General features: G+C 42.6%; 2 protein-coding genes across 2 annotated transcripts; both read left to right on the forward strand.

The window, feature by feature from the left end:
* Positions 1-1,729: 1,729 nt before the first annotated feature.
* On the forward strand, positions 1,730-6,997 carry si:ch211-195b13.1 (STKc_SGK domain-containing protein). Its single transcript, XM_027018974.2, has 13 exons — positions 1,730-1,905; positions 2,496-2,571; positions 3,012-3,087; positions 3,195-3,238; positions 3,339-3,396; positions 3,538-3,621; positions 3,814-3,945; positions 4,064-4,176; positions 4,289-4,412; positions 4,525-4,620; positions 4,739-4,894; positions 4,996-5,085; positions 5,192-6,997. The coding sequence occupies exons 1-13, from the start codon at positions 1,836-1,838 to the stop codon at positions 5,357-5,359; spliced, it is 1,287 nt and encodes a 428-aa protein (XP_026874775.1). The 5' UTR covers positions 1,730-1,835; the 3' UTR covers positions 5,360-6,997.
* A 2,109-nt stretch (positions 6,998-9,106) lies between these two features.
* Positions 9,107-20,594, forward strand: eya3 (EYA transcriptional coactivator and phosphatase 3). The gene is made up of 18 exons (XM_027018978.2): positions 9,107-9,195; positions 11,244-11,362; positions 11,632-11,681; positions 12,506-12,576; positions 12,655-12,735; positions 12,883-12,946; positions 13,042-13,151; positions 13,970-14,055; positions 14,761-14,941; positions 15,694-15,869; positions 15,967-16,050; positions 16,326-16,415; positions 16,509-16,567; positions 16,785-16,948; positions 17,527-17,641; positions 17,968-18,089; positions 18,293-18,393; positions 19,668-20,594. Exons 2-18 carry the CDS (start codon positions 11,330-11,332, stop codon positions 19,746-19,748), a joined length of 1,668 nt encoding a protein of 555 aa, XP_026874779.2. The 5' UTR covers positions 9,107-9,195; positions 11,244-11,329; the 3' UTR covers positions 19,749-20,594.
* Positions 20,595-22,529: the final 1,935 nt, after the last annotated feature.

Below are 22,529 nucleotides of genomic sequence, written 5' to 3' on the forward strand. Positions count from 1 at the left end.
GAAGGAGCCTGAAAAGGAGAGAGAGAGAGAGAGAGAGAGAGAGAGAGAGAGAGAGAGAGAGAGAGAGAGAGAGAGAGAGAGAGAGAGAGAGAGAGGAGATGTCAAGGTATAAGAAGTGTTGGTGTGGTTCATGCAGACACACTTGGCATGCAAAGTCACCTGATCCTGTAATAGACATGGTGTCAGGTTATGGCATGGAAAGAGTAGGTCTGGCTGGCTGAGGTTAACTCTTTCCTAGAGGATACTCACCAGTGAACCCTTATTCTCTCTTAGCAGTTTCCTAGGCCACTATATTGAACGAAACCCCTTTGATTATTATTAATATTAATAACTCAGTTCAATTCAGTTTTAATTATATTCTATGCTTTTATGCTTTTAACTTTTATATGCGAAACATCCACCATCCTTTCTCTCTCGCTTATCCTTTAATATTGTTCTTTGTATGTAACGTATGAAAGGTAATTAAAAATAAGATACTTTAACAAAGTTTCAATGGCGGAATTAAACAGAGGCATGACTCATAACACCTGTGAGATTTTTACATTTAAGATGGGAACCTATGTTAAAGCCAGACAACTACGATTGACTAAAGACTGTACCCAACATATACCGGCTGTTAGAAATAAAAAATGCAGAGGAAGATATTCAGTGAGAGCATGAGGCAGGTTTCACATGTCAAGGAACAGACGTGTGATCTGTGCATGCGTTTAACCAAGCTGCTTAACACTTAGGACACAAATTTATGAAGGAAGTTTCAAAGGGCTGAGAAATTTCCTGGTTTGTCTACTGCGGTGCTTTCATCATCCGTGGAGGAAGATACGATCCTCAACTCATCCGAGCCCTGTGGGTAAAAAAGAGTCTGAGTCACGTCTGTGCATTGAGGATCTTTTCCTTATCACCTGATATGTATCAATGGTCAAAATCTTCCCTTTCATATTCTCCACCCTGCTGAAATGATGCGTGCGTGTGTGGTGATGTCCTAGATCCAGACTCGCCCCTAAACACATGCCAGAGCTTATCAGAAAACACCGGCACTATCGCAGCGCGGCATCGCTACAGAGCTGCATGCTGTTCATGCGTGTGCTTCCTCCAAAGAGTACCAAACATACGTGTTTTAAACAGAACCACTCGGCTGCCTACGTGTTTCAGAATAATTTATCTAAAAGAGCAAGATGTGTTTTACAGTCCGTCAAATACGTCTAGTAAGTCTACGCAGTACTTGTTTCATGATTCCTGCATCGCTTTAGTGTAGACACGACCCTTTGCTGTCATTCATGCTCATTGTTTTCTCTAAAACAGGCCTAAGTATTTATTGTGAGATTGTCAAACTAGTTGTTAGAGATAGTCACTGAAACCTGCAAAGATCTGCTCGCCTTAATCGGATTACGGCCAGTAATTTTCCGCGGACAACAGAGGCGGATGTTTTATTCTGCTCTGAAGGTCCGCCACACTAGAGTGCGCCCGTCACCCCCCCCACCACACACACAAACACACACACACACACACACACACACACACACACACATACATACATACATACATACACACACATACATACATACATACATACACACACACACAGCCCAGCTATCTGAACGTAAAGTTATGGGTTTACCGTAACGGCTGGAGCGTTGCCGCGGTTACACAACGTCACGACCTCGCCTCCAAAACCACGTGCCCTGTATAAATAGCCGTTCGAGACGCGCGAGCTCTCGACAGTGGCGCTGAGCGCAAGGCGAGGAAGCGTTTCTCTGCTCGGGCTGCAGCGCGTTTAAATAACTTGCCTGTTCGGCGATACATCCCTTATTGCGCTTGGACTTACTGTTTTTATAACGATGGCTGTTAAAGAGGCTCGCTGCGATTTGACATATTGTAGAATGAGAGGGATCATGTCACTTCTAACCGGTAAGCAGTGATTTAAAAATCAGATTTTTATTGGGTTGTAGCCTAGACGATACTGTTAACTGTTAAGTACTTATCTCTTTCCACCCCTGTTTTTAACTGAATGTGCTATTTATATGTGGTTCGGGTGGCTTCTTTTCCTTTGATCTGTCATCCGCTTCAGGACAGCGTACAGCTCATGTTTCTTTTTGGAAGGTTCATATCAGATACACATCTATACACACAGCTATTAATTTTACTGTATGTGTTTGCGAAATAGCTTAAGTATAGTGCTTAATTATTTTTGTTTTTGTTGATTTGCAAAAAAATATATACATATGATATATTGTACTATAATTTAACTGCAAATCTAAGAAAATGCTAGGAAAATTAAGATGTAACTTCGAAAATAGATATAAAAATACATGGTAAATTCAACGGTTTTCTGAGTTGGGAATTTCGCAACAAGTAGGCTATAACTATAAAAATGTAACTAGGGAAAAAAAATTGCACAGATGAAAACGCTGGTATAGTTAAGGCGAAAACATCAGTGTTCCCGCCGCCGACGTCCTATGGCTTCGCCGCTGACGTTAATGCATCTCTTTCGTTTACAGCTTTCATCAAAGAAAGAAAGATGGGTTTAAACGACTTCCTTCAAAAGCTAGTCTCCAGCCCTCATATCTGCCAACAGTAAGTTGCTTTAAAAAAACAAACAAACAAACCTTTAAAGTGGGATAGGAAAATACTTGTCAATGCAATCTAAACACTGCGCTGTAGAATCTACCCTACTGACAGGTGTCGAGGTTCCACATCAGAAAACTCTTATGCGTTCATCACAGCCCCTCGTGGCGACCTAACTGTCTGTGCACTGTGTTTGTGTTTCGGGTCAGTGTAGAGGGAGAATCGTGTCTAAAAGAATCGTGTTGAGACTGGCTATGTCGGCTATCCAACTTTACGCAAGCCCATTTCCAAATTCAAATTTAATTCAATGCTGTTAGTTTGCCTCTTGAGCCGCCACACGCACCATTTCGCAAATGCAACGTCGCATGTTAGCAATCCTGCCTCCTAGTGGTGAGGAAAAAAAACATAACAATGCCACCCACGCGCGCTAATGTTTTTATTCTCTTCAGTTCTCAGGTTGGTGGATTCTCTAATATCGACGAAAACCGGAAAGAAGAAAGGCGGGAAGACCTCAGCTCGGCAGAGGTGTGCATGAAACAATCTCACAAATACAGTACTCCACAGCAGCCAGGTTGTTGAAGTCTCTGCATATGAGCGCACGAAATAACACGATCTCTGTTCTCTTGAAACAGTTCGGCCTGACGTGTCCCAGAAGCTCTTTAGCTGAAGAGACCCAGTAAGTAGTTGAGCTACCGACCTCACTTCACCGCCTCCTCCAGAATTAACCAGCTCAGTGTTCCACATGTCCTGCGCTAATGTACTTCTTCTTCTAACAGGATAAAACCATCTGATTTTGATTACTTGAAGATTATTGGCAAGGGGAGTTTTGGGAAGGTGAGTGGAGTTTATCCCCGTTCAGTAGTCTGTTGAGAAGTGAGCAGTTCAGTAGTAGTTCAGTAGTGTGTTTAGTCGTTTCCCATCGTAGCCCACTTTGGTGAATTCTGACTGAGCACCCAGACTTTTGTCTTCTTCCAGGTTCTGCTGGCCAGACATAAGGAATCGGAGAAGTACTATGCTGTGAAGGTCCTTCAGAAGAAAATTATTCTTAAGAAGAAGGAGGTGAGACCCCATGCTTTAATGTAAACAAACAAACAAACCAGAAGTAAGGAACCCATCATTATAACCAAGTCGAGAGCAAAATGAGCTTTAACTGCTCTGGATACAGTCTGCCTGATATATGAGATTAGCCAGGTGATGTGTGTAAAAGTGCCGACATAATGCTGACATCCACTTTTTGTCTCTTTGCCTCAGCAAAAGCACATCATGGCAGAGCGTAGCGTGCTGATGAAGAACATCAAGCATCCGTTCTTGGTGGGCCTCCACTACTCATTTCAGACCACAGACAAGCTGTACTTTGTGCTGGACTATGTCAACGGAGGCGAGGTGTGTAGCGAGGACCCGCCCCAGACCGCGACTGTGCTCTGGCCTGCTCATGGTTGCTAACTTGTTGTTACTCATTGACACACTGTTCAAATAGAGTGCACTTTTTTTTTCCTTGTAGTTGTTCTACCACCTGCAGCGTGAGAGGATTTTCCTGGAGCCCAGGGCCAGATTCTACGCAGCCGAGATCGCCAGCGCTCTCGGATACCTCCATTCCCTGCACATTGTTTACAGGTACGTGCTCGCGTCGCCCCCTGGGGGACAGTGCGTGAGCCGGTCAGCTGCTGTTGCCCCATAATACGTGGCAGGTATAGCATCTGATCCTATCGTCTGTGTTTCCCTGCAGAGACCTCAAGCCGGAGAACATCTTGTTGGATGCTCAGGGCCACATCGTACTGACTGATTTTGGCCTGTGCAAGGAAGGGCTGGAACCCAATGGAACGACGACCACGTTCTGCGGCACCCCAGAGGTGGGTGTGTGGGGGGCGGTCTGGCACTCTCCTTGGCTCAGCTCCGTCACACTGACAGTACAAGAAATGGTGGGGCACATTTTGGTCTGATTTTGCGTTTGTTATTCCACAGTACTTGGCTCCAGAGGTCCTTCAGAAACAAGCTTATGACCGTACAGTGGACTGGTGGTGTCTGGGCTCAGTACTCTATGAGATGCTCTATGGGCTGGTGAGTATAGAACGACAGGACGTACTGCAGTATAGTACACTTAACGCTACTGTAGCCTGGCATACAATTTTAATTTAGACATCTCACTCTCTCTCTCTCTCTCTCTCTCTCTCTCTAGCCTCCGTTCTACAGCCGCAACACGGCCGAGATGTACAACAACATCCTTCACAAGGATCTTGTGCTGAAGCCCAACATGTCCAATGCAGGCAGAGAGCTGCTCGAGGGTCTGTTGCAGAAGGATCGCACCAAGCGGCTGGGTGTCAAGGACGACTTTGTAAGTATGCGAACGCCCGTGCTGAGATCAAACGCGTGGTTAATGCACAGGACGCTAATGGGACGCTAATGGGATGCTAATGTCCTGATGTCCTGTTTTAGCTGGAGCTCAAGTATCACAGCTTCTTCTCGCCAATTAACTGGGATGACCTGATGGCCAGGAAGGTCACCCCTCCATTCCTCCCCTCTGTGGTAAGTCAGATGGTTCTTGCATACTCGCAATCACATGAATAACGTCCGGAGTAAACATTTCAAGCTTTTGGGTATGAACGACAGATGTCTTTTGCTGGTTCCACAGACCGGACCCACTGACCTTCGGCACTTTGACCCTGAGTTCACACATCTGCCTGTCTCCGCCTCCCTGTGCAGCACGGACAGCCTGCACATGACCAGCAGCGTGCGGGAAGCAGCCGGAGCATTCCCAGGCTTCTCATACGGCCCTCCGGCAGAGTTTGCCTTCCAGTAGCTGCTTCTGACACATCCTCCACACTCCCCGCAGTCCAAGAGAAACATACTGATGAGAGGCTGGTTAAACCCCAGGAGGGACCACAGGGGAAAATGCCGTTATCACTTTTTACAAGTGCTTGGAACACTGACACATACCGTATAAGTGATGGGAACTAACTCAATGTTTGTGAGACTGTGATCACCCACACAGGGTTTACGGACTTCAAGAGAATCTTATCTTGGACCTGAATGAGTGTTTCTGGAACAAGGAAGCTTGTTTCAAGTTTGTGTTTGGAACTCTTCTCTGACTACTGCAGAACTGTACTGATGATTACTGAGGAAAAGCTAAGAAGTGCCTGGACATTTCAGGAATTAAATACAATAATGACAAGGCTTTGGACAAACCTAAGTCACAAGGACCCTGCAATGTTGGCACCAGCAAGGTGTTTTTCTGTTGTTGCTTTTCCAAATGATCAAACAAATGAATAGTAGTTTGTTTTTGCTTCCTTGCACAATGGGGAGACAAAGGACTGAGAAAAGCATGAAGTAAATAGTTGGCATTTAAAGGCTAGCAAAGTTTCTTCTTTAATATTGACAAGTGTCAGCTTTACTAATCAGACATGATTGGACTTGACTTTGCTTTAAATACTCGCACACTATATTCTCCGTCAACTCCGTCAACCAATTACATTGTGGTGCTTAAAATATAAACCAGTCAAGTCTTCATTTTGGTAGATAAGATAGCTCAGTTGTTATTGGGTTTTGCATCCCATTAAAGAAAATTTATCTTCTATCATCCGGATTTATTAGCCATGACTGAGTAGATGCTAATAAACCACTGAATGGGACATTGTGACTTACACATGCTTTCTTCTGCCTTCTCCCGAACCAGCACTTTTATACTGTGTTGTGTGGATTTATCATTTACTTGTTAATAAGAATAGAACTTTTATCATAAAACCACAAAATTGGCTCTATGTTTTATATATTTACTAAATATATTGTTATAATAGTGTTTTTTTCCCTGAGGTGTTTGCTTATTGTGGCAACACCGCACAGATTGTACTGAAACTGTGTGCATCATACACAGCTGTTCTTGTAGTAGCACGGAAAGAACTGAATGTCTTTTCATTCGCAAAATGCAACTGTCCCTACGCTTTATGAATATTAGGATTTTAAGTTTTTTCCTCCTGTTCCTTCACTCACACAGCTTTCAGACTGGATAGAGTGAAATGTGCAATGAAACATGACTTTAGCTTGAACAATAAATAAAACAGAAAAACTTGAGATGTAGCTAATGGCTACTTGTCATATATGACGATACTGCTTTAGCTATGCTAGCATAGTATTAAATAATATAGACAGGCCTTTCATAGGGTACCTTCAGAAATGTAAGCATGTAATTATATGTTTTTTCCCCATTGGACCAGTGCTATTATGCGTCTATAGAAATGTAATTCAGTACAGTTCAAGTTACTTTCTTCCATATTTGGAAGTTATTGCTTAATTTTATACATTTTTATGTATATTTATTTATGTCATACTGTACTATACTGCTTTGAAGTTTTAAATGCTGAAATTATGAAATATTTAATTCTGATCTTTATTAAATGTTGAATAAAATCATTAACGAACACCCTTATCTGGGTGATTAAAAGTGTGTTATAGTTTTTTATTTCCTTCTGGGCAAACTGGAATGAGGACATTTGCACAGAGAAGGTCCAGATGTGCTGGTCTGTCCAATTCCAAGGGCCTCATTTATAATCAGAAACAGGTCTGAAATGTGAAACTGGAATTTATGAAGACATGCTTGATGTGAAATTAGCATATATTTAAGGAAACTTTGATCTATGCATAGAGCTATACTCAAAACATGTAAAGTATGGAAACATAGCAAAATGCACAGTTTCCTCCCATGTAACAGTTCATATTAAATTATGCATTTCCATAATTACTGTATACAGGTTATTTGTTCCTGAAAAGTACTTGGGTCTAAACAGTGTTTTCTCTGGTGTGTTTCTTTATTTAATTGTGCTGACCAGTTAATTAGCCTGTTTCTATGAATTAATTCAATTAGTTAATCCCGTATTTGAATGAAACATACTCATTATGGGTTGGTAGTTACAGGTGGATAATCACAGGCTGCAGACAACTGTAATTACACATTCACAGATCTAAAGGCTGGAATGGATGCTACATTATCTGTGGTACAATGGCTTTTTTTTTTATTATTAGAAGACCACACCAACTGAACAGCTGCAGATCTCACTTCATATCTGCCTCCAGCTCAGAGAATTAACCAGCTCAGTGCTCCATTTGGCGGGAACAACGTGTTTTTAGTGACCGTGAGCATTTTCTTCCCGATAATGATGACAAGTCAATGAGCTGTTTTAGATTTTCTGAGAGCGATTCTCTTGGAAAGGTGTACTCATTTGGGTCCAGTTTTAGAGACACCAACTTTGCAAATCTGTCCACTTGAAGGTAATTGTCCCTCGGATAGCTGACAAGTGGTTGCTTCCAGAGGGAATTACCTTATAGGTCAGGGATATGCCAGCCATCCACAAGTCCCATCACACCCGCCATATTGACTTGTATATCTAAACTGACATGTTAGTATATCAGATCTCCTTACATGATCAACTTTGAAGAGCAATTTGCACCAATGTTCAGGTTCCCAAATGTCACTGGACCAATTGACCACATTCATATTGCTGTAAGGGCACCAAGTGAGAATGAATCTGCTTTGTCAACTGAAATAGATGTCATTCTTTACATCCAGGTAATGTATGATGTCACAGTGACTCTAATCAATGTAGTCGCTCGATGGCCCGGCTCAGTATTGATTCCTTCATTCTAAGACAGAGCACTGAAGGGAATCAATTTGAATTGAGCTGTACAGGATAGCTGGCCTCTTGTCAAGTTAAAACCTATTAGAAAAAGTCCAAATATTACTCACTATAAACGTCCATGTCTATGCTTTAATCATAACACAGCAAATCTAAAAACTCCATTACTCATGGCATGTCCCATTGTGGAGCAGGCTGTTGGATATCTAGGTAAATCATTGTTGTCTGGATGCGTAAGGTGGGCATTAACCCCCCCCCCCCCCCCCCCCCCCCCCGCTAGTTGGATTTGCAACTCTGCCTTTGCAAAGCAAATCGCTTCTTTGCTTCTTTTAAGTCTGACCACTTTTTTTAATCTAACATTTGGCTTCGTGTAACATACATTATTGCCACTCAATAAAACTGTGATTATTGGTGATATCATTGCTAAGGCCACCAAATAACACGATTTTCCTCGCCTTGATATCCATCACAAAATTTCCACCTCATTCAGGAAAATTCGTTTGTTTTATTTATCTTTCACTGTCTCATTCAATACTGAATGGGACTCCTCATATTTAAATATTCATGGATGACTTACATTAACCATTTATGGGTATTTGGATTTGTGTATATTTGCAGACGATAACGGCGGCATATGTGGTTCATACACCTGCGGACATTTTAAGATTTTGGTTTATAACGAGGAAACGGCCTGCAGATGTGCGTACTTGATGTGGTTTTTATAAATCTCTATTATTTGGGTGTACGCACACTTCTTTGGAATCCAAGTTGTATGAATGAGGGCCCTGGTATTCAAACACGATACAAAAGATGCAAAAAGCGTAACCAAAATAAATAAATAAATGAATGAATAAAAATTTAGCTTTACTTAAAATTTATTTGTCTTGCGCATGCGCACTGCAAACCAGTAAAACTTCCTGCAAAATAGTTGTCCCTAACAACCGAGGGAGTTAATTCAGCACAAGGAAGCTTAGCTACCTAGCCATCTGTCCAACTTCTTACTGCGATGGTAAGGTTTTTAAATAATAAATGTTATACTGGAGAAGCACGAAGCTTGTATAGCTTAGCGCTACGGTTTGGGTTCTCCTTTAATTAGATTTTTTAGGTCACGGTAGTGATTAGCATTCTGTCTTGGCTATTGGGCTGGCGTGTAGCTAGGCTAACTGGCTAGCTAGCGTAGCTATCTGATGCTAAGTTAAGCAGGTTAGCAAGCGCACTGTGCGCATAAAGGTTATTGTAGAAAACCCAGTGTTAAGCTATATGGTTACGAATTTATATCAATAGGTCCTCTGCAGCTTTTACTGTTATACAAAAATGTCTTGATGTTAGCTAACCAGCGTTAGCTAGATAGTCAGAGTAGCCTGTGTAACGCTAAACTGTTTGTTGTGCAGACACCGCGACATTCATTTTTTCTCGTTGCATAAACGTAATAATTTACAACGCTATCTACACAGTATCCCGTGTGTGTGGGTAGTTGGTTAATTAGCCTGGCAGTGCTTTACCCCGCTAGTTTGGCTAGCTGTGACCTAACTAGCGTTAGCCGGCTGGCTAAGCTAGTGATTTAGCTGGCAGGTTGGTGAATGTGATTGTGCCTGTGTTGGATGCCCGTGAGTGTTTTTTTTGTGCGGGCTTCACCTTCAGCATAGCCACAGACTTGTCCTTGATATGAGTGGACGACAGTCTCTGTGCTGTCTTGAACTGAAATTTACCTTCTCGGCGTTTGACTTGTGTGGCTCGGCTTGATTTTACACAGATAATAACGCACACAGGCGGGTCGTCTCAGCCTGCGCTGGTGTGGGTCGGGGTCGCCGATGCCAGTGCCCGACACAGCTCGGATGTCATGTTTACAGCAGTGGGTTTTGGAGAGGACGGCTCATATCGGCACATTTAATTCCTCCGTGAACGATTTGAAAGCTTTTTCAGTCTTTTTTTCTACATAGGCACGAGATGCCCGCTTAACGACTAAAGTTCGTATGTAACTTTTTTTTTTTTGCGGGAAAATAAAAACATATACAAGGTTAGCCGAAAAGACAGAAGGAAACCTCTGCAAGAGCATGGTATTACTGTTAAGACTGTAAAACGCCTTTACAGGGATTCAAGCATAGAACCGAACAGCTGGGGCGGAATCTGATGTCTGATGTTGAAAGAAGTCAAAGTGCTCTCCTCTGAAATGCGTGTTTGGCATTAAGTTATCGTCACAAAGCCAGTTAATTCATTTGGGATATTTTCTCTTTGTTTCATATAAAGAGATAATTGTTATATCCAGTAAAGTACTTAAATATTTTTCAGTAAGGTTAATATTTTCAGTAAGGTGATGTTCAGTAAAGTAATGTTCAGTAAGGTTGTGGGTCTGAGTCATGTAATCCTGCTGTGCTTTTTTGCTGAGCACGATTTCACTCTCGTTGAGCTCCTTCACTCCCTCACACTGCTTTCGCAAATGTTTTGTGTTAAATACTTTGAACATCTGACCTTAACTTTTGTTTGAATAGTTTTTTTGTTAATGATATACATCTGACACATTACTCTCACATTAGATCATATAAACGTTTTTAAAAGATACTAAAGAGGTGAAAAGATTAAAACCAACATTTAAATTGTTTTTGTCTTTCTAATCTGCATTCCCTCTTACTCACTTTTCTCTTAGCTTCTTTTTTTCCAATATCAGTCAGTTTCATATGTGAATAAAATTTTATGGTAATTCTGATCAGGGCACTGCATCAGTGTCTCTAATCCCTAAAGGTAGTTTAGAGAGCACAAAGAGCCTCGCAGGCAAAAAGTGAGCATAGTGTGAGCGTGGCCAGTGGGTGTGGCTGGTGCGCATGCCCAGTGGGCAGATGGCCCAGCCCTGTGGTGCTGTGGCAGAGCTGACCTTGTTGTCCCTGGTGTTGCCTTGCACCCAGCTTCACATGACAACATGGTCAATAAGGAGAGGGGAGAGGGAGCAAGTCTGGACCTGTCCAGGATGGGGTGGAAACAAGGGCCTCAGAGAAGGTGTATCAGAACTGTGTGAACTGCCGTGTTCACTAACATGCAAGTACGTATGTCTGTGTGTTGCAGGGCCTGCAGGAAAGCAGAGGCAACAGCAGAGAGTGAGCTAGCTACTGCACACATCAGGGCAGGCAGTGCTGTTCTCACCCACTGACATGGAGGAACCACAGGAGGTGATGGAGATTCCAGTGAGTCCACATCACACACCACTGATGTGCCCATGTGGCTCCTCCCCCACATCACACATCGCTGACGTGCCCCTGTGGCTGCTTTATTTAAACAACTGCTAGTCCATTGATGGTTTCTGTACTTTTAACCTTTGTATCTTGTATTTAGTTTTTACATATTACAAAGAAAGATAATCCCATACAGCAGAAAATGTAATCTTAGATGTGTTCAATTATTTACAATTTATTGTAAATTATTTACAATTTATTTATCTTTGTGGTTATAATAGGCCAAGAAAGCTCGGCATGACATGGATGCGAGCCAGGAGGAGAACCCAAGGTAAACGCTTCTCTGTACATGTTTTTCATTTACCTTGCACATGTTCCAAATGCTTTTTGATCTGTGTTTGTCAGTGTGAAGATCTGAGAGTGAAATCTGGTGAAGGTCTTATCTAACACTCAGAAAGCAGTTCTTTGTTTGGCCTCCATGTTCCCAAGACACTAGCGGTGCCAAAGTCAGAGAAGCTGCTGATTTATTGACACTGTTCAGATAAGCTTGTGAAATGACAGACTGGAGCTCTCTGTCCTTCATGTCACTGTTCACTGGAGCTGTCCTTCACTTCACTGTTCGCTGGAACTGTCTGTCCTTCACTTCACTGTACACTGGAGCTGTTCACTGTTCACTGGCGCTGTCCTTCACTTCACTGTTCACTGGCTCACTGCTCTTTTCCCCAACACAGATATTTCTGATCAAATAAAATGGGCCAGTTTTTCACACTGAGATGGGAATACATAGTGATATAGGAGAGTCAACTACTAGCTGAGATTTGCTGATCTTGGTCTGTGTATGATCACTGACAGCAGAGAGGCCAGTTCATCCTCTTTCTGTATCAGGAGTGACGTGTGCTGCTTTTACAGGCATTAAGATGGTTAAAGCTGAAGTTGTCTGCTTTTGGACATTTCACAAGACATGTCAGGTTTTAGTTGCTTAACTGCACAAAAAAATAGTTTTCGTTGGTCCCCTCACAAAATCCAATTTAACACTTTATAGTACAGCTGCCTTCTCAGCCACAGGCATTTTGCAGTAAGAGCTGGTTAAGATAGTTCAGATATGAGAGTTGTTGTTACAGTGGTAGAATTGCTAATAACTTTGTCTCATGACAGGAGTGACCCAGCCATCTTGGGATCAGAGGTCACCACTTACCCTCCATCCTCTTCCACTCATCTAGCTGCTGGTGAGTAGATCTCTCTCTCTCTCTCTCAGCTCATATTTGTCATTTTCTGCCATTTAAACACTTTTCAATGTCTGTCAGTTTCTGGAAGTGAAGAACTGTCAAATCAAGAAATATCACAAAACAAGACCGGTGACGCAGACAGCTCCTATACTAGTAAAGGTATTATTATTGTTGTTTTTATTGTTTTGTTATTATTATTATTATAATGAACAATTAAGCTGTACAAATTCAGCTTAATGAGAACTATTTATTGTGAACTCAATTCTTTGTTGTTTGTTTTGTTTGTTTGTTTTTCTTGCCACCTAGTGGTGACATGCAAAGAGCTCTCTGCCACCCCCGAATATACCTCACACGTTTACCAAGGGGGCAGGTAAGAACTGAGCCTTTAAAGGAACCTTAGCCTCATTTTAAGCCCATGTAGATCTGTTGGCCTTTTCACACACCTTTTCCCCTCGTCTTCCTCAGCCCTGCAGTTACTGCATATGGCAGCCAGGTGGCATTCCAGTCTCTGGGCCAGTCTGCTGTGTACAGCACCTTCAGTCAGTCAGGGCAGAGCTATGGCCTGCCTCCATTCGGTTTGTCCCACTCTCTACTCTCCACCTGAGTTCTAATTCAGTTGCCTGTTGGTCCTATTTGCCAGTCACTATAGCCCCACGCTACGCTGAACCGCTGTTTAATGCTGCATTGGAACTGCCAATTAAATCACCGTTTTGTGTTGCATCATTGCCCTCACACACAGCTGCCTCTGTTCACATTTCAGCTCACATCTTATTTTTTCTGCTTGTCCTCTAACCATCTCACCGTTTCCCTCCATCTCTACATTCTTTATCTTTCCGGCATTATGTTTGTGCCCATGTATGTGTGTGCGTGCGTGTGTGCGTGCGTGCGTCTCTCCATCTTGCCATACCTGCGTGCCTGACTGTCATGTTGTAGGTGCCATGTGGCCAGGCATTAAGAGTGAGCCAGGGCTGCTTGAGGCGCCCTCTGCTGGCCAGACTGGGTTTCTCAGCTTCAGCACAGCCTATACCTCAATGCAGGCAGGCCAGGTCCACACCTCCTACCCTAGCCAAGGCAAGCCTGCTGCTGCATGCCCTCTCTTCTTCCCTCAGCTCTCCTTTCAAGCACTCTGCTTCCCACGTGCATTAGCGCAGGACTACAGTGCCCGACACGGCTGTGGGTTTGAGATTTACAGTGCAGCATCTCTAGATGTAGTGCTGTATAGCTGATGTCCTTCTCATAAACCATTAAATTACCTTTTTTGTTCATTGTCATTAAATGTTCCATTCCACTATATCTTTTTTTATCTGTCGTCTCTGTGCTTTGTCACTGTGTATTCTTTGCTATTGTCTGCTCATGTCATGGGGTTCTGTGATATGTTGTTTTTCCACACCAGGGTCCTGCTTCACCACGTCTAGCGTGTACACCAATATACCCACAGCACCTGCAGTCACCACGGCGACAGCTACAATTACACATCAGGTAAGCTGATCACTAAATCACCTTATTGAATGAAAGAAATACCAGTTACTCTTGTCAAATAAACAATTATGCAAGAAAAAACCTGGAAAATTCACAGGTTTCATTTAAAAGGTGACCTAGAACGCATTTATTCAGTATTTTTAAATTGTTCTCTGATGTCTATATAGAAGGTATATCACTTTGGTCAGGGCATAAAATGCCCAGATGCAGTTATACCTGTCCATTTACAACTATATGATGATTTGGCCCTAGAATGAAATGATCTGTTTTCTGTCTTTAAACACTGTTTTTTGATGGGTGAATAATTGATGAGCCCTGGTTTACACGCCAGTAGGCACCACAATGCCTCACACAGAATTAACAGGTTAAATCACTAAAACTGAGCCATGGAGCAAATTTTAGGGTTGTAAATTTTAAATTAGTGAAGACTTGCATATCAGCCTAAGGTTTTTAGAATTGGTCCATCTTACAAATTTATTTTTCTTATGCTGTGTGTACATTTTATGGAGGTGAAAACACTGTTTGAGGTTCACGGTGTGTCAGTTCCATGTACGGAACTCTTCTTATTCCAATATGTCAACGTTAAATATAGTTTTCCATTCTATGGCACTTCTAAACAGGCATCAGCATAGTAGTGTGTGATTATACACAGGTAAACTTGACACTTTTGTCACCACTGCCTAACATCCCTCTGTTTGGCTGCAGGACTTTTCGGGCTATAACTCTTTGGGTCAGACGCAGTTCCCACAGTACTATGTCCCTTCCCCCAGCTACACCCCAGTTGCCCCACCCAGCAGTGAGGAGGGTGGGGCCAGTGTGGGTGTACCGTCTTATGCACCTGTCAAGACTGAAGGCAGTGCCCCTGAAGCCCCACCGAGCATCGCAGGTGGCCCCACCCTCTGACGCCTTAATTGCATGCGGTCTGTTGCAGTCTAGTAAAACAGTAATCTGGTCAATATTACACTTGCACTTGCTTGTGTACCCTGAGCCCATAAAATGGAGTTTACGGTCCTAGCCTCCGCCTTGAGTAGAGAAACAAGCCTCAGTCTTCCGTTTGGCTAGATCTTCAAGGGCAGGCTGACCAGGTTTTTCAGTGTGCTCACAGTGCAGAAGATGAAATTAAAACCTCTTAAATTTAGACAATAACCTTTTTTTGAAGTGTTATAAAATTATTCCGCTTATTTTTGTTACTCTTACTTTTAAGTGTCTTGCCATATTAAATGTCCTTGCAGCAGTGACTGATAACTTTGCTTCCTTCATGCATACCTTTTAGTTAAGCAAATCTATCTGCCACTGCAGTGAGAATTTCACTTCTTAAAATTAGAATTAAATGTTAAAATAAGTTCTTCCAGTTTTCATCATTTTGGAGGCAGAGGGATATTAGAAATATTGCCTAAATTTCAGGTGTTTTCACATAAGAGATCATTTTATGGGGCCACCACATAACATCGGTGAGTCTCTGCATGCAGGGGAACTAAATGTTGAGTGAGTGAAAATCGGGTAGTTAAGAAAATCTGCTGTTATCCTGAGTTTGAGCGATGGGCTAATTTTGCATAGCAGCATTATAATTACTTTGAAATTACTTTTAAATCAGAGCCTCTCTCTCTCTCTCTCTCTCTCTCTCTCTCTCTCTCTTAGTCACATCTCCAGGTAGTGTGACGGGCGGGACCCTGCCTCCTGATGCTGCCCCCCACACAACAGCCCAAGAACACGAAGATCCCACCCCCAGACATGCCCAGAGCCATGCCCCCAGCAAAGCCAAAGGCAAGGGCAAGAAACCGGATAGCTCTCCGTCTACTGACAACGACCTGGAGGTGTGACCTGTATGCACGCTGGCCAGTGGTTACAAATCATGAATGAAGTGTTTGGTTTCTAATCTCCACCTCCTGTTTTCTCCTGCGTCCTTCTCAGCGAATCTTCTTGTGGGATCTGGATGAGACTATCATTGTCTTCCACTCACTCCTCACTGGGTCATTTGCACAGAAGTTTGGCAAGGTACAGAAAATAACACCAAGCAGCTTCTGAAGGAATATGTGTGTTGCACTTATTTCTGACCAAATTCTAACTGTTCTCCAAATGCCATTAATTAGTACAGATGGACTCAATATGTTGAAATCAAGCAGAAGCGTGAAAGGCAACTTATCTGACAATATTACTTCCTTCTGCTATTTAAACCATATTGTTACATGGTTATAATGCTGTTGGGTTTGTTAACCTGGTGACTGATCTGTTGAGAGCCAGTGTGTTTGAGTTTCTTTGTCTTCCCCCAGGACCCAGCCACTGTCCTTAATCTGGGTCTGCAGATGGAGGAGCTGATTTTTGAGCTAGCAGACACTCATCTCTTCTTCAACGATTTGGAGGTGAATTGCCTATTTCTCCACTCTCTTATTATGTTTTCAGATACATATCTTGTGATTCAGTGGGGATTTAAACTGGTGTTTCTCTGAATTTAGGAGTGTGATCAGGTCCATGTGGAGGATGTAGCCTCTGATGACAATGGACAAGATCTGAGGTAATGCAGGAACTGGGTGGTTATTAGAATATTTGTCGTTTATGAACATAAACCACACAGTGAAACTTGGTCTCTCCTGGATTTATCAGTATTATGGTGTTAGGGTATATTGTGTTATGATTGAGTATTTTTGTTTTTATGGTGGAGTATTATGGTGTTTATCGTGGAGTATTATTGTGTTATGGTGGAGTGCTACAGGTTGTCCATCCTCTTTCAGCAACTACAACTTTTCGAGCGATGGCTTCAGTGGGACGGGTGGGGCAGGCGGCCCTGGCTCCACCACCACTGGTGTGCAGGGAGGCGTGGAGTGGATGCGCAAGCTGGCTTTCAGATACCGCCGTCTACGAGAGATCTACATCAGTTACAAGATGAACGTGGGAGGTGAGTTCACCCCTGGCTGCTCAGCCCTTCTCTCCATCCGCATGGCCTTGTGGGTGGCCCCAGGGTGACCCCCAGCACGAAGCCACAGACTGAATTGGCTTGGATAGTTTAGGCAGAATGCCTAGTTGCGGTTCTATTTTTGGACAAATATTTTAATTGCAGTTCTAGTACACATTTGTGGTCCACATAACATCAAACATGTAGCAAACAAACGTATTTACACCTTGCATGAAAAAAAATCAGATTCATTGATGCAGATGAGGCTATTGTTTATTTAAACCATGCTGTAATAGAACTGCTACAGGTGCAATTTAAAAACAAAAAAAAAAATGTTAAAAACCTTAATGGCCAATGTCCATCATTTTAGTCTAAATTTATGCTTATTCAACACCCAGACTAAGCATAAATGTAGACTAAAATAAATTTCCAGTGTAATTTACTGCTAGTTTTATGCTTTAGACGAAAACTAGGCTTAATACTTGTCTTTGAAACCAGCTCTTGTTCAAAATCTTGACAACATTGTGCATTATGTTTCATTAAAAATGAATGATGTATAATTCATCCCCCTATTTCCACAGCGCTACTGAGTCCCCTGAAGAGGGAGTTGTTGATCCGGGTTCGCGCCGAGATCGAGGCAGTGACCGACGGCTGGCTGAGCACCGCGATTAAATCACTGCGTCTTATTCAGTCAAGGTGAGCCTGCCCACATTCACAGCAGTTTGTACTTTTAACAAGTGAAAATAGAAATTAAAAATGACCAGTAATTGTGAATAACATTTCTTAAATGGAAAATCCGAACACTTGATTGTAGTGAGTGTAGCCGCTGCCATAATCGTAGTGGTTACAGTTGTTCCTCTAGTGATAAATTATAATGATCACAGTAACTCATTTGCTAATAATAGTTCTACATGTCATTTAGTCCCTTATCAGTCCCTGGGCTTTAGGAAATTGAGTAACCCGGATCATTTGGTTTTATTCGAGTTGTGGGCTGGGTGCTAATACTCTTGTGCTATGATCAGGGGCAGGTGTATGAACGTTCTGGTCACCACCACCCAGCTGGTCCCTGCTTTGGCTAAAGTTCTGCTCTATGGTTTGGGTGACGTCTTCCCCGTCGACAGCATCTACAGCGCCACCAAAATTGGTAACTGTCAGATGCCTCTGAATACAGCCTAAGTGAGACGTGTGGGGTATCATAAAATTTGACCGTAAGGCCTCATTAAAGCATTCGGATTAAAATGCGTTGTTGCTGTAGTTAGTTTTTATGTGTATAGTTTTGATTTTGTGATTTTGTTGGTTGTGGCTGTGGTGTGTTTTTGAGCTTTGAACGACTGTTTTGATTGACAGGGAAGGAGAGCTGCTTTGAACGCATCGTGTCTCGCTTTGGGAAGAAGGTGACATACGTTGTTATAGGTGACGGCCGGGAGGAGGAGTTTGCAGCTAAACAGGTACCTCACACACGTGCACAAACCTCACACATGCACCTCACACACACACACCTCACACCAGCATGAGGTTACATTTACATTATGTACATCAAGTATTGGACACTGTACATAGAGAACATTGCCTGTAGTTGGCTGTAGTTTCTGTGCTACTGGGGATGGACTCATTGTTGGAGATTGTCATTAGGATAGGACACTCAATTTTTAATGCTGTCCCCAAGCATTAAATTAAACCCAGTAATGATTGCACAGTTTCAGATGTTAATAATACTTGTATGGTTCCTGCCTTTTTAAAATGTAAGTAAATAGCCCACTGCTAGAGTTTCCCAGCAAAGCCCACACCAGACACCTGCATGAGCTTGTTAGTGAAGACCACAGAGAAGAAAGGAGATGAAGCGAGGAAATGAATTCAATGTGTATTCACTGGCCAATTTATCAGGATCACCACACAAACACTGAGAAGGACCCCTGTTTAATCCATTTGGTAGCCCAGCACAAGTCATGAGAATACACGTAACCAACTCGATGCTTAAAAAGCCTGCTTTGTCAGGCAATCACCACTCGGCTAGCTTAATTTATGGTTTAATATAGTAAACATGCACAGCAGATTGGATACTTAACAGGGAATTGTTCACCCGAGTTAGTGAGTACTTAAGTGTTTACATTACATGATGTTATGTGAAGAGTTTAAGGTAACAGGATTTATTACCATAATACACAAGATAATTAGTTATACGTTACAATTGGTTACATGTTAAGGACCTTGCTCAGAGGCAGAATTAACGGTGGTGGGGCTTGAAGCTATTGACCCAGGTCTACATGAATATTAACTGAAGCTACTGACCCACATCTATTTGAATATTAACTGAAGTTACTGACCTATGTCTGTATGATTTTATGCAACTCCCTGCTCCCATATAATTGGCTCATTGGATAATTACATGAATGAGCAAGTTAATAATAATAATAATTTAGTAGTAGTAGTAGTAGTAGTAGTAGTAGTAGTAGTAGTAGTATCATCATCATCATCAAACATTAGAAATGAATAATTATGAAACAACAGGAAACATTGTTCAATCCCTGCTCCACTTACTTTGGCTGTTGTGTTTAAATGGGTACATGCATACCTTATGCTGTAAGATGTGTTCTAAATTGTGTTGTAAGCTGGGTGCATGTGTGCCATTTGTTCTCCTATTGTGCTGCAAGATGGCAGTGTGTGTGTGTGTCCTGATTGTGTTGTAAGATGGCCATGCATTTAATTTTTCATGTTTCTCCAGCACAACATGCCCTTCTGGAGAATCTCTGCCCGCGGGGACCTAGTGTCCCTGCACCAAGCTCTTGAGCTGGACTTCTTATAGAGCAGCAGGAGGAAGGACCCCCGACTCCCAGCGCAACACACCTACCACCTTCTGGGCCCCAGAAGCAAGCTCAAGTTCGGGAAGTCTGGTCCTGGAGAAGACCGGGAGCTGGCAGGAAGCTTCTGGTATGTCTTGTCCTCCACTACCTCTAAGGCAGCTAAGAAGCCGGAACTGAGCCTGGCGCTGCTGACGGACCCGCGGAGAGCTCCAGAAACTCCGAGCCCCATACTGCCAAAGGCTTGCTGGAGTTACCATAGTTACCATCGCCACCAGAAGTGGATTTACCAAAGGAACAACCAAAGGTCTGCACTGGTATGGAAGCTTTTAGGTGTTTTGGAGACTTTCTGCTCTAGTTTCGTGTTCTCTGTGATTTTTGTAAAAAACAAATTAAAAAATTGCTTCAAAAGGCCTAATCATTAGACTTTGGTTTTGCGCTCATTCCAAAGCTTAAGACGTGGAGGGCCGGCTCTGACGCCTGGACTGACTGTGTATGCTGGAAGAAACGTTTCCTGTTATCCAAACCTTTTATGTGTTTACTTCAGTCTGGAAATGACATGTTTTTTTGTTTTGTTTTTCACCCTGTTCTGTAATGGTCCTTGCAGGGCTCTGTACAGTTCAGCTCAGTGTCTTTGAAATGTTCATTAGTGCTTCAGTGTATACCGGTGGGCCCACACATTATAAGCAGATTAGTAACCTTTTTGGCCTGTGTGCTGTTCAGTATATTTTAAATTCCACTGGATGGCAAAACACTTTTTCATTGGTTACTATATTAAGTTTTTTTCTTGTTGTTCTTGGTGTGTGTGTGTGTGTGTGTGTACCATGGTGGAGAGTGTGTGTGTGTGTGTGTGTGTGTGTGTGTGTGTGTGTGTGTGTGTGTGTGTGTGTGTGTGTGTGTGTGTGTGTGTGTGTGTGTGTGTGTGTGTGTGTGTGTGTGTGTGTGTGTGGGTGGGTGGGTGGGTGGGTGGGTGGGTGGGTGGGTTTTTGGGTTTTTTCCCTTTTTTCTCCCAGTCTGTACAATGTCCAAAAATGACAGAAAAGGACCTTTTGGAACTTTGCTGTGTCTCTCTGAGCATTAGTCCAAAGTGTTCTTCGAAGGGAACAACTGCGTCACTCGTTACTGTCTTACTAACTGGCTGCCATTCATGTACACACCCACCACTGTGTGAAGAAGTGCAGAGAGGTTCCACGTGTGAAACAACAAATAGCAGAGGAAGTGATGGAGTCACATTTGACCATTCTGCAGTGTGATGACTAAAGACAGTTTGTGAAGAAACGTGGGATTCTTGCATTGCTCTCTGCTACATGCGTTTTGATTCACTGGGAAGAGGAAAACTGCCGTTGACACTGTGAACTGCTGGTGAAGCAGTTTAGCTCCACTTCACAAAAAACTCAAAAACAATACACACCATGGGAGAAAGGAACCGAACCCTCTGTGCAATAATGTTTTTTTGTCGGCGCTAAATGCTGATTCTTTGAAAGTGTGAGGATGAGGAGAATAGGAGGGTCAGTATCCTTGGACAGTTTGAGATTTCATCTTGACAATACGAGCTTAAAAAAAACAAAGGGCAGTTTCACTTACTCAACGTTTGACTTTTATGAATGTGTGCTTTCCATTTGGCTGTACGTGTGTGTTGCTTTTCCTGTGGTTATTTATATTGTGCCTTTTAACCTTAAACGACATCATTGTATCTCTTAAACCCTTAAATATGGCAAATATGTATGTTTTGTTATCATTTTTGTCTGTGTGGTGGTGGGTTTTTGTTTTTTTTCCTCTTCCCCCCTCTTGTGTATGTGCATGCACACATGTGAACGTTCTTTCAATTTTATTACAGACTTTCTTAAAACTTTTTTTTTTCCCGATCTACAGTCAGTATGTCCTAAAATCCTCCTGCATAAATATCCCTGTCCTCATCCAGGGTTTGTCTTCTTGATTCCCTCTTATGTCCTGTAAGATGACAGCTGTCCTTTCATGTGCAGCCACTTCTGACATGAACCCTTCCATCACCAATTGTATGTATAAAGGGACGAGAACATTAATCTCGTCCTTTTGAACTGTCAGTCGCCTTTGAGACTTAAATGCCTGGACAATCAAAGAAACTGTAAACCGATCCAGCTTTTCCAGCAAGACCGTACAGTTCTTCAGGTTTCTCCCTCCCCCTGTGCTGTGTTGGGTTTTTAAGTCTTCAGCACATCAGCTGTAACTGCTGGCACATCCAGTTCGACTGGCGTGATGTCTGCGTCACAAAAAGCCTTGACGTTCCTGGAAGAGACGGCGTTTGTGAAAGGCTTCAGTGAACTTGGTCCCAAATGTTTCTTAATGTCTACGAAAGAAGAGACATGTTTGTGTTTTGCTGTGTGAGGCTTATTTTATTTTGGGCAGGGTTTTATGATTTCATTTGGAGGGTGGGTGCCCTTAAGATGTACTACACCCAGGCTGAGCGCCAGATGTGTGCTTAATATGTGCAAAAAATACTCCTGCAGTGTACAGAGTGATGTGAAGCTCCCTGTTAAGCAGCAGGAAATCTTGAATGGGGGTTTTCTGCTTGTCCTCTTATTCTGAACCGTGTGCGCTTAAGAGGGCAGAACTATGACACATCGTTTACCTGTAGCCATGTCCAATGGTCAGTATTCTGTGAACTGGGATTTCTTTAGTCAGAGTTGCTATTGTGTGAATTATTTCTTAAGTTACAGGGAGACAGTCTCACAATAACAACTCCATTTGGCCATGTTAAGTAGGATCTTGTTTAATAAATATTGTAGCTGGATGCTCTCCCCCCCCGT

This window comes from Electrophorus electricus, chromosome 8 (genome assembly GCF_013358815.1).
Source record: "Electrophorus electricus isolate fEleEle1 chromosome 8, fEleEle1.pri, whole genome shotgun sequence".
Taxonomy (NCBI): domain Eukaryota; kingdom Metazoa; phylum Chordata; class Actinopteri; order Gymnotiformes; family Gymnotidae; genus Electrophorus; species Electrophorus electricus.

Bases quoted from the DNA above. Each gene is read 5' to 3' on its own strand.
- si:ch211-195b13.1 (XM_027018974.2), top strand. From the start codon at position 1,836: ATGGCTGTTAAAGAGGCTCGCTGCGATTTGACATATTGTAGAATGAGA. The intron at 1,906-2,495 runs GTAAGCAGTGAT...TTTCGTTTACAG, and splicing joins GATCATGTCACTTCTAACCG to CTTTCATCAAAGAAAGAAAG. The intron at 3,397-3,537 runs GTGAGTGGAGTT...GTCTTCTTCCAG, and splicing joins GCAAGGGGAGTTTTGGGAAG to GTTCTGCTGGCCAGACATAA.
- eya3 (XM_027018978.2), top strand. From the start codon at position 11,330: ATGGAGGAACCACAGGAGGTGATGGAGATTCCA. The intron at 14,056-14,760 runs GTAAGCTGATCA...GTTTGGCTGCAG, and splicing joins CAGCTACAATTACACATCAG to GACTTTTCGGGCTATAACTC. The intron at 18,090-18,292 runs GTAACTGTCAGA...TTTGATTGACAG, and splicing joins CTACAGCGCCACCAAAATTG to GGAAGGAGAGCTGCTTTGAA.